Consider the following 11,033-nt stretch of genomic DNA (forward strand, 5'->3'; position numbering starts at 1 on the left):
CTCGCTGTGAGGCAGCATTAGATTTGTTTGTAGGTCAAGGGGCCACACAGGTGATGTGCAGATCCAATGAGTAATGAGATCAGATGAGTAAACTACTGTTTTTACCACCTGGAGGATATTGCATGTGCAGCAACTGTCAGTTGGAGTGGAAATTAATTATCAAAGTTTTCTCCCACTTTAAAACCTGTACCTCAGGGGAAAATCTGAATCGTGATCTATTCATAGACATATTGTATAATTTAAGGTATTCCTTAAGAATACCTGTACCTTTTAAGACTGTGAAAGAAAAATCTAGATTGCATTAGTTGTAACCACTAGTCTTCATTCCTCCACCCCAAGGAGCCAGGGTCTGATGAGGTCTATGTACAAACTCTTCTCTGATTCTTCTTCAAACTCAACACATTTTTACAAACCAGAACAGGCATGAAATCATTCAAATTTCTAATCCCATGTCCTTCTGTCACCTTAATTTCTTCCTGTTCCACGGACACATTTCTCCCGGTATACCTCAGGCAGGTATGATTTTTAAATCGAGATCAGCGAGGTTTATATTTATTTTATTCTCATGCACATGTACTGTAGCAAGTCCTCATCGCAGGTCTTTATTCCCTCCATTTTAAATACTGTATATGGAGCCCATGCAAGAACTGAAGTACATGCTTGGCTGCACTCTGTGATCTGTTGCAGTACAAGATGAATTATTTACAGTATTCCACAACTGCTTCTCCACCCTTACAGTGTGCACATCAGTAGAGCCAGACTAAATCTGAACTCAAGAGATTTCACAGTGGACAGAAATAGATAAAAAAAACATCTTCTAATTAAGACTAATTAGAACTTCTAATTAACATCTTCCATTTAATCGTTTCATGATTTATCCTTGCATGGAAGATGGTGAAAGCTCAGACTACCTTTGCTGACACACCCTGTAGTAGCTTATTTTTAAATCCTTTATGCAACTTGCTCTTAAGTGGCCGATCTAATTTTTATTTCCAACGACAGCCTGGACAGTACCCAGAGTACCCACAGGGCACTGTACTTACTGGAGCAATTTGAGTAAAGTGCAGTACTGGATGGTACAATTCCACCTGGGAGTTGAACCCACGGGCTTCTGGTCTGGAATATAGATCTCTAACCATTACAGAGTGGCCTGGCGCCTCATTTCTCAAACCCTAGTTTTCATTCCCAGAAACTAAAAATGGGCAGAGAAGAGACTAGAGAAGACTGAGCAGCTCATGTGGCAATTCTGGCTGCTTTGTTCTTCTCCTGCCTCTGCAAACACATTTCAAACACACTGAGACATCATTTTCCACAACATTTATTCTGTCAGCTTTTCTTACTTGTTAAGTACTGTGTAAGCTGAAATGATATGTCAACATCCACAGCACAGAATTAAGGGGACAAACTATCCGTGAATGGAAAAAGAAAAGTTCTCTGGCAAAAACTCAGACAGCCACTTAAAAATACATTTGTACTTTGAATACACTAAAGTAACTGAGGGAAGAAAAGGGGGAAAATCATGCCTCCAGGAGCAACACGAATGATGGTTCATGTGATTGTTGAACTACCTGTATTTGAACTGTGCACACTCACAACCACGGAGTCTGGACAGACAAGTATAGGAAAAGAAAACTCATTACATAATGGCTTACTGATACAAAAGGAAGCACTCTGTTTCTGTGTCGCAGGGTTTGGCATTGCTGCAGAAGCACACCTACATGTCTTATAGGTTTCTTCATAAAATAAATAAAAACAAGCTTAAATGAAGTTCACAAGGTATCAACATACAGCATCTTTGCAATTGAATTGGTGACAGCTTGACCTTAATCATCAATTATGGTTCTCAACATCTTTCTTATTATACTTACAGACCTGTTCTCATTGCTTAGTTAAATGTTACAAAATGTAAGCAATATGAAGCAACTACCAAAACAGCATGAATTGTGCTTTTAAAAATAAGTAACTATACTAGTGAAATGGAACAGGTAAGGGTAAAAGAAGAACAAACATGTTTCAGCTGCTGATCCTTCTTCAGAAGTGCAATGTATTTTTTTCTGTCTGCTTTATCAGCACGGAATCAACCTTTACTTGCTCCTGTGCAGCTTCCCTCTCACATTTATACAAGTGTAATACCTGCATACATTCCCTTAAAAATAAACCTTAATTTTACTTTGTTTAAAACAAGCTTAAAATATTCCCATTTTTTTGTGCTTTGTTCAAGAATCAACATCATTCCTCACTCTAGGTTGCATTCATAAAATGTTTACATTGTTAAACTTATCATCCATTTATTTGAAATGGGAGAACAAGAACTTGCTGAAAAAGCAAAAACAAACATCTCTTAACTTAGAAACCTAAATGTCAAATTTTTCAGCTTCTTTGTGATAGTGGTAAAGCAAAGTGTTAACTCAGAGTGTCGGTAAATGTTGAATGAATACAACTTTCGAAGCTGAAAACAACCCCATTACAAACAAGCCAAAACCAATAAGCAAGTTTCTCTTTATATTCCTTGTTTCAGAGACCTGGAAAAGAAGGAAAACTTAAAGACATTTTGTTTTTAAAACTGAAAAGACCACAGAATTCTGTAGTTTCTTGGTGTAGGACTCAGCTCCTAAATTTGAACTACTGAGCACTGCTGTATCAATAGCACTGCCTCAGGATGCCACAGGTTGACATGGCTGATATCTGGTACAGGAGGTGCAAGTACTGGAGTCTAATTGTACTGAAGTCTAATTGTTTTCTGCTCCTAATAAAAGAATAATTTTCCAAGCATCCAAGGATGTAGTAGTTGTAATACTTAGAAAGTAAATGGGAAACCATTGTACAGTAGCTGAACGTGTAAACAGTTCTTGCCATTTATATGTAACTTCTACCTCCAAGAAATCAAGCTTCCAAGTCATCTACAATGGGGCGATTAAAACCAGGTGTGGTCCAGCTGGAATTTAGCCAGGAGAGACAGGTGGTCAGAGGAGAAGACCTCATTGGGCAGTCCCTTCGTGGACCAGAGCTGCTCCTCTGACAGCAGAGAGAGACGACCCATCAGCTTCAGGACTCCATCCTGCTTCAGCCTTCCTCCTACAAGGCACAACAGCAGTAAGACTGGAGAGTTAGCGTGCAGTCCCCGTTAGTACATCCTTAATAGTTCCAGGGCAAGAATACAGCTGGACTGTGGGATTTGGAGATGTTTAATGCAGCAGTGAACGGGTTTTAAGATTTTCATACCTCGCTGGCTCCTGCTATTGATAGGCACAGCTGAGTAAAAGATATAGTCCACAGTGGCCCCAGAGCCACAGTGCAGTGTAGTTACTTCCTGCTTCTCTGTGCCTGGGATGTAGTGGCTGTAAACCGACGTCAAATCGAAACCATGAAAAATTGTGTTTCTGAACCTAAGAGAGAAGAGAAAAGACCTCTTGCACTGTAGGTTCTAAAAACAAGTAAAATAACTTTGATGAAAACCAACATAATGTAAAAAGGTTTAGAATCTGAATAAGCTTATATTTGCTCTACTTAGGCAGACGTGGGGTCAATGCTTATTTAAATTACACTTTCCTGTAGTGATAGTGAGTTGACAAAATTACAAGAACAGCACTTAAAGTCTATTTATGATTATAATTAATTTTATGCGGTGATAATATTTAGAAAAAGTATGACATGCATTCAAACAACATACAAAATCTTGGTAAAACAAATGAATGACAATCCTTCAGACCTGCTAGTTCATCTTCTATTTTTGTACAGCTGGAATTACATTTGAAAGGTGTAAGGACTCATAGTGGATATAGTTCGTCTCAATTTTACCACTGCTTTCTTACTGCACTTCCTATACCTTAATCTTTAACTTCATACTTGGGTATATCATGAAATCTATAAATCACTACATTAACTATTTATTAATATCCCTAACCTTAGCTTTATTCTTAATCCTAGCTCTAAAATTACAGTACACTCAAATGGGATCTGAATCCTGACTGTAGGTAAATTCACTACTCTTAATCTTAAACTTATTTTATGCCAACCTTAACTCTAGACATAATCCTAGAAGGATGCTATTTTTTAGTCAAAATGGTGCTTAGCGTATTCTATTATTTTCTTAGCAATTAGGCCATAGTCCTTTACCTAGATGAATTTTTTTCTGGATCAGGTTCAGGTAGAGATTTTAGGGCCTGTGCCTGTATTTTAGAGGGATCTAGAAGAAAACAGCAAAAGAAAAAAAGTTTACTGAAATGTACAACAGCCACCTCTTTAAGTCAAATTTCAAGAACTTTAGAAACTTGCGACTTTCTGCTACTCTGTTTTTTTTTCTAAATAAAAAGGTTTTTGATCGTTAATTCAGCAGTTTGGTCAAATTCGAATTAACCGGACGAGATGATGAATACAAAGGGACAGCATCCTAAATATTTTAATGTTTGGCACTAACTTATCTAGCTGAGGAAATAACAAGCCAAGCCATGAGGTCAAGGGTGAGAAAAACCTCCCTCACTTATTAGGAATGAACCAGGAAGACAGCTGCAAAGGTGGTAGTAGGGGGAGCTAGAAACAAAACAGAGACAAAATCCTGCCCACTACAGAAATATTTATATCTAACAGAGCGAAACTGTGAGATAGTAATTTAACTTCCCTATTCGCAAGTACAAAACTTTTGTGTGGTAAAATATGGACTATTTTGAACACAACACAGTATAAAGAAGCTTTATGGGTTTACCAAGGAATGAAGAGTTCAGAAGGGTAACGCCTAGGGATTTTACCTGGCTTAGCGTCCGTCACTCCTGGAATACACACAAGATACTCTGGGCGTGTGCAGGCAATTTCACAGAAACGAAATTGAAGCAAACACTTGTGACTATACTGGAGTTTCCCTGCCCAAGAAATACACAATTACATAATGAATAGATGAATCTTAAAAGAAAACTAACTGAACTACCTGTTCATCAGTTAGTATAGTTAATGTATTAAACCAGAACAGTAGGTCAAAAAAGTTACACTAAAATGCTAAAAAGACAACAAACATATTAAAAGTACAGTTTAGGAGACCACAATTCAAATTCATCTTAAAAGACACTCCCACAAAATATGTACTCTACATTTTTTTATTCTGATTGCGCTCTAAATGTAACTTTTTCTTTAAATTTAGGATGACCGATGATTTCTTGTTTCTCTACCCACCCAACGTGGAATTGTCTGTTGTGTCTCTACTTTGCAGTGCCAACACCAGCACCCACAAGCAGAGAACGAAGACGTGCAGACAGGCTCCTCCAACCTGTGCACACAAACCAGTTAATCTTTTTGCAGGGAAGTGCAAGAGGCTCACTGCCAAACCTGTCGCTGCAGTCCTGCGGGCACCTTGGCAAAGAACAAGGGTCACTGTGAAGCCAAGAGAGCCTTGGCCAATTACTTATAACCCCTGCCAAGGAAGTCCGGTCACGTTCGACTAGTGACGTGACCCAGGCTCCCATCCACACTGTCTGGGTCATACAGCTCAACCTGCTCTAAACAAGTGCCTCCCGGCCCTGATCTGGTACATAAGTTCATAATGAAGAGAATCCTTTAACTCGCTCACTTCCCTGTCCAATAACCGCAAAAGGTGTAAGATCCACCGTAAAGCAAATTAACCAATGAATCGATTGCCAGCACGCGGCCTGACCTTTTTCTTGACCATTTTTCTTCTTCTTGTCACAGACTGCGAAGTACTGACAGTTGTCACTTATTCCCAGGCTGCTAGGCCACAAGGGGGCGTACAGCCTCCTCTGGTTCAGTTTGTGTGATAAGTCTTCTTGTCCAGAAATCTGAAACACAAAAAAATTGATCAAAATTCAAATGAAATCAATGCTAAGTTCTACGGTCAGACACCATGTGTTTTTCAGCTCCTGTAAAGTAATGTTAGATTTTTATCTAGCAATGACGTCTTCAGTCTCCAAGCAGCAGCATCAATTATTTTTTATGCCAGTAGGGGAGTGACTGAGACTAGTCAGCCAGGGCTCTCGGAGCCACAAATGAAACAGGGACCCCTGCAAATTCCTGTGAGCCTCCAAGCTTGCCGTGATGTCAACGAGGAAGGCGCCTCTCCTCCTCCTTGTACATCTCTGCAGAGCTTGGGGCTCCACTGGTGAGCGGGTTGGAATAGTTGGAACAGCCCATCTGCACTTCAACATCCACCTGATTCTCCTGTGGGTATGGGGGTGGCCACTGTGAGCCGAGATGTAAAGAGGATTGTAAATTCATGGGGAGATTAAACTGAAAAAACTGGCCATCTTAAAAATGCAAGGCGTGCATTCTTTGTATTTCTACAGCTGGACCTTGAAGTTTAAGAACACTTTTAAAAAATGCGTTCGGTACCTCGGAATTTTCAGAAATTTTACTACAATATTAGTAGTAATATAAGTCAAAATATTGGAAGAACACAATAAGCATTCATGCAGGAATCGCATACGCATCAGCCAGAACTCGTGACACTGGCAGATTAGTGCTGCGTTTTCAGTCATCAGCTATCAGTGGGGAGGACAGCAGATGGTGTGTAACTAAGTGAAAGTGCATTTAAAACCATGAACAGGAGTCACTTTTTTATATGCAGGGTTGTGTGGGTTCAGAACCTTTTGTTGAAGCCGATATCCTGGCTTCTTCCATGGAATGCCTGGATGAGATCCTTGGATTAATTATCTACTAAACAACCAATCAGGCTAGATGTGCTGAATTGCCTCCTCTCCTGAATTGCCTCCACCTTTCTGTTGTTCAGAAGTTAAAAATCCAAACCATTTGATCCTCACCATCCAAGCTGGCAGCCCATGGTAATACATCTGGCCGGTGCAGATGAACTGGTACAGAGGCATATAAGGGATGGAGTTGAAATCCCCACACAGAATGACTGGACAGTGTACTCCTTCCTCTCGCCAGGGCTTCAGTGCCCGGTCAATTTCGGCTAGCAGCAGTGCCAGCTGTGCCAGTTTGACGTCGCCTCTCATGGGGTTGTACAAAAGGTGAGTGTTGGCGATGCAAAGGGGCGGGGCCTTTGACCTCTGACCCCACACCTCTGACCCCTCTGGGGTCACCGGCTGCAAGAGTGTCACCACTCCCACATTGTCACGATCGAGGAGCTCCACCTCCGGCCGGTAGAACTCCACCAGGCTGCACGACACTTTGCGGAACCTGGCCGGTTTGTAACAGATAGCACAGCCATCTGTCTTCCTGCCAGTGCGGCGCTTGTAAACGCACAAGTAACCTGGAAGACACAAGAAGGAAGATCTGAAGGTAGACATCGCCCGAAATTGACTTTATAACTAATAATAATATCTTTGCACTTATATAGTGCATTTCTAGACACTAAACTCAAAGCACTTTACAGATAACAGGGACTTGCCTCCACTATCACTAGTGTATAGACCCCCACCTGGATGATGTGACGGCAGCCATAGTGGACCAGTACACTCACCACACACCAGCTATCAGTGGGGAGGAGAACAGAGTGATGAAGCCAGTTCATAGATGGGGATTATCAGGAGGCCATGATTGGTAAAGACTAGGGGGAAATTTGGCTTGGGCACTAGGGTTAACTCCCCTCATCTTTTCAAGAAACACCCTGGGTATAGTGTACCCGGCACAATACTGGGCCATCAGGACCCACACAGAGGTGAGCACCCCATTCTGGTCCCACTAACTTTCAGCAACAACCATAGCTTTCCCAGGAGGTCTCCCGTCCAGGTACTGGCCAGGCTCACACCTGCCTAGCTTCAGTCAGTTGCCAGTTGTGAGTTGCAGTTTGATATAGCAGCTGACTATAACAAGACTGGGTTTGGCAGACATCTTCTTGAACATGCTTATTTATAAGATATGTTATATGTCGTGACCACCAGATACTATCTCATAAATAGGTTCCTACTTCTACAGCTCCCCATGCAAAACTGGAAGCAGATCATTCCACAGATTCCACAGAAGCAACCTCCCGATTGCATGATCCGAGTGAGACAACGTAAGCTCATCCATACCCATGACTGACAGGACAGGCTCAAGCTGCTCCCAAAAGTGATTCTCCTGAACTTCCTGGAGGCACAAAATCTGAGTAACAGAAGTAAAAATGAGAAAATAAAACAGCACCCTGTGGCTGGTCAAGAATATTTCAAAAGGCAAGAAAAGAATTAGAGAATAACAAAGGCAAAGTCCAGCCTTAACCTGGAATTTCAAACTACGGGTTACAAACGCTTCCCCATTAACAGTTAAAAGTCAAACAGGCCGGGTTAACTCCTTGGTGTAATGTACCAGGTCAGTTAGGTTGAACTCACATCTGGCTGCCATGTCTGGAACTCCTGCAGGATGTTCCGCAATCGGAATTCCCAAGCAAGGACCTCCGGAAAGCAGTGTGCGTAGAGGTCGGGGTTGGCCACCAGCAGGTCCTGGGATAAGAGGTTGTAGGACATGACTGTGAATTCGAACGGCTCCGTGGTGGCAGGGCTGGACCCCTGGGGAGCGCATGTCCGAGAGTGCAACCCAGACAGATCCTCCCACACTCTCCCCACCTCTGCAAAACGAGCGTCTCGTTACCAAAGCCATCCACAGACCAGGAGAAATCCCGCCGCGCAAAACCGTGAAGCTTTCCTCCTCACCTTCTACAGGTGCCGTCTCCATGTGTGGGTAGTAACTCATGCCCTGAACCTGCCAGGGGGGATAACACTGCTCTTCCTCCGGCCCCGGCCAGGAACAGGAACTCCATCCTTCCTGAAGACGGTCCGCCGCGATCCCCCAGCTCTGAGCGCCTGCCTCACCCAGAAGCATTCCCAAATCCAGGGCCGTGCTGGGATTCTGCGCTGGCTGCTCGCCGGGGTGTGCCCGATCACACTCTGCCCACCCGAGAAAACGCTCCCCCCAGACCGGCGCATCGCCCTGAGCCACCAATTCCTGCTGGCTTCCTTGGCCAGGCCACTGAACCCCCGTCCCTGCACAGCCCCCCCGCTGAGAAGCGCTCTCCACGCCGAGCCGCTGCTCCAGCAGGGCATTCTGCTCCTGAGGAAGAGTCTCCAGCTGCAGCCCTCCCCCGACTGAGGTCTCCTTTTCGGTCATTGGGAGAGAGGGCGCTCCTCCTCTGTCCAAGTCATCGTGCTCTGGTTTGCGACCTGCCAGTCATAAGACAATTGGCAAATTGGGTGAAGCTCACGTGTGATGTTACGTACAGAAATTGCAAGGATATGCATTTGGAGAAGAGTCGGGGGGGGCATGACTTTACGCGAAGGGTGGTGGGTGTCTCAGACCAGCCGCCCAGTTATGTTCTAAGGTCTATACCCCGGGATCGTTTCAGAAATGACTTAAACTTCTGAGCAATAAGCAACTAGGTCCTGTCGGCTGTGACCTTATGTATCTTAGGATATGCTTTTGCTTTATTGTTTTGAGATTTAAAAAGATAACATTTTGCTGGCAACTTCAGAAACTCTCTCAGCCATCTGCAGCTGAAGACAACAGTTATCCCCCCTCAAAAAAATACATGCTTATATGTTCTCTCTTAAATATGCTGTTTCCAGTTTGTGGCCTTTATAACATTAACATACAAATCTGCGGATACAGAACTGTCAGCTGAAAATGCTCCAATAGAGTTACTGGATCTCTGAATCCGAAATTTATTTTCGGAAATCAGATCATAATGAACACTTTAGCTATCAGGGTACGGAATATGTTGTTTTTAATTGCTGAAGGTGTGGTTTATACTTGATTGTTTACTGCTTCTGATCATCGCAGCGCAGTACTTGCTGTAAATCGTGCTTTTGTATTACTACCAGAAAACAATGATTTAAAATGCTAACTGTCGCTATGGCGAGTTTGAAAAGCAAATTACAAACGCAGCACTTTGTACCTGCTGTGAGATTTAATAACATTACATTTCCACATCAGGGAAGGCAAACTGCTAATTGTGAGCCGCAAATACACTAAGGCCTGTTCACTGAGAGAAAAGAGAAAACTAGGTGTTTACCTGCAAACTTGCGTAGTAAACGTGATATTGGCAGAAGAACAAAACACATGAGAAACGCAATCATGCTCCACACTACCTCCCTCACGTGTTTCCTGTGGCTGTTTAAACTTTATTTACACCGACGCCAGTCGAAATCCGCAGTTCAAGATGAGCCTCTTCTGAGCTGCAGTCTGATGCAAGATATTCGTTGTTGCTTACCGCATAGAGTCCACTGAGATTACGACTTGTACCAAACGTTCCCAGACCCTTGGAAAATTTTCAGTTTGTGATTTTTAAGGGCAAGAAACTGTACTCCCTGCGCTATTGGTATTTGTAGAAGTCGTATAGTCAAGAAGGCAGCGTCGTATAGCCCTTAAACGTGGAGTTTACCACTGAAACACTGATAGGAAAATACTGAAATCGCAGGTTGTCAGTTCCCAGAGCCGTTATTTGAAGTACATTCACATTACTCCATAGTTGCACATACAGTAGTACTTGACACGGAAATCGTTGCCTCCAATAAAACAAAAACGAGACATCGTAAAAGCAAAAAAGATAATTTTACGAAGTATAAAGAAGCATTGTGGTATTTACAAAACACTAGATCTGCGGTATTGTGGTAGAAAATTCTTGCGGATTCTTGCAGTGTGTTTGGGATCTTTTCTTTGAATCTAACCCTGCAAGAGTTTTTCAGGGTATAATACAGCCAATACTAAAGCACTCTTCGGCAAACCGATAGCAGGGCGCTAAAGAAATATCCTGCAGGATTGCTCTTTTAGGGGGGTGAACATACTATGATCAAGCAAATGTTGTGCCCCGCGTACCGTATATTCCTGCGGACTGCTTATGAATCATTTCGATAAAATAAAACAATGTCACTGTTAAAACGTAAACTTTGCAATACTTTACAATAAAAAAACATTGCATTTAGCGATAATATAGTAAAAACAGCTGATATGTAGAATTCAACATAATTCCTGGAAAGTTTCAAACAAAACAAATGACATAATACGCGATGTTCATATTGCTCTTGAAAGTAAAACACATGTCAAAACAATGCTTTTATTTGATTTCGAATTTTGACAGCTGTTACCATGGAAAGGGGTGA

The 11,033-nt window shown here is 42.4% G+C and overlaps 1 protein-coding gene across 1 annotated transcript; it reads right to left on the reverse strand.

Moving 5' to 3' along the window:
- Positions 1-1,302: 1,302 nt before the first annotated feature.
- angel1 (angel homolog 1 (Drosophila)) lies at positions 1,303-10,658 on the reverse strand. Its single transcript, XM_088647946.1, has 10 exons — positions 9,947-10,658; positions 8,592-9,098; positions 8,271-8,506; positions 7,977-8,046; positions 6,762-7,213; positions 5,642-5,783; positions 4,746-4,856; positions 4,117-4,186; positions 3,223-3,386; positions 1,303-3,075 (listed from the first exon to the last, which is right to left on the reverse strand). Exons 1-10 carry the CDS (start codon positions 10,008-10,010, stop codon positions 2,915-2,917), a joined length of 1,977 nt encoding a protein of 658 aa, XP_088504072.1. The 5' UTR covers positions 10,011-10,658; the 3' UTR covers positions 1,303-2,914.
- Between the last annotated feature and the right edge of the window lie 375 nt (positions 10,659-11,033).

This window comes from Lepisosteus platostomus, chromosome 10 (genome assembly GCF_059453375.1).
Source record: "Lepisosteus platostomus isolate fLepPlt1 chromosome 10, fLepPlt1.hap1, whole genome shotgun sequence".
Lineage (NCBI taxonomy): Eukaryota > Metazoa > Chordata > Actinopteri > Semionotiformes > Lepisosteidae > Lepisosteus > Lepisosteus platostomus.

What these genes read in the sequence shown, in the direction of transcription:
- angel1 (XM_088647946.1), bottom strand. Translation starts at nt 10,010, where the DNA reads ATGATTGCGTTTCTCATGTGTTTTGTTCTTCTGCCAATATCACGTTTA. An exon ending in GGAGACGGCACCTGTAGAAG is followed by an intron (nt 8,507 to 8,591) that starts GTGAGGAGGAAA and finishes CTCGTTTTGCAG; the next exon opens with AGGTGGGGAGAGTGTGGGAG. An exon ending in GCCTGTCCTGTCAGTCATGG is followed by an intron (nt 7,214 to 7,976) that starts GTATGGATGAGC and finishes TGTGTCTTCCAG; the next exon opens with GTTACTTGTGCGTTTACAAG.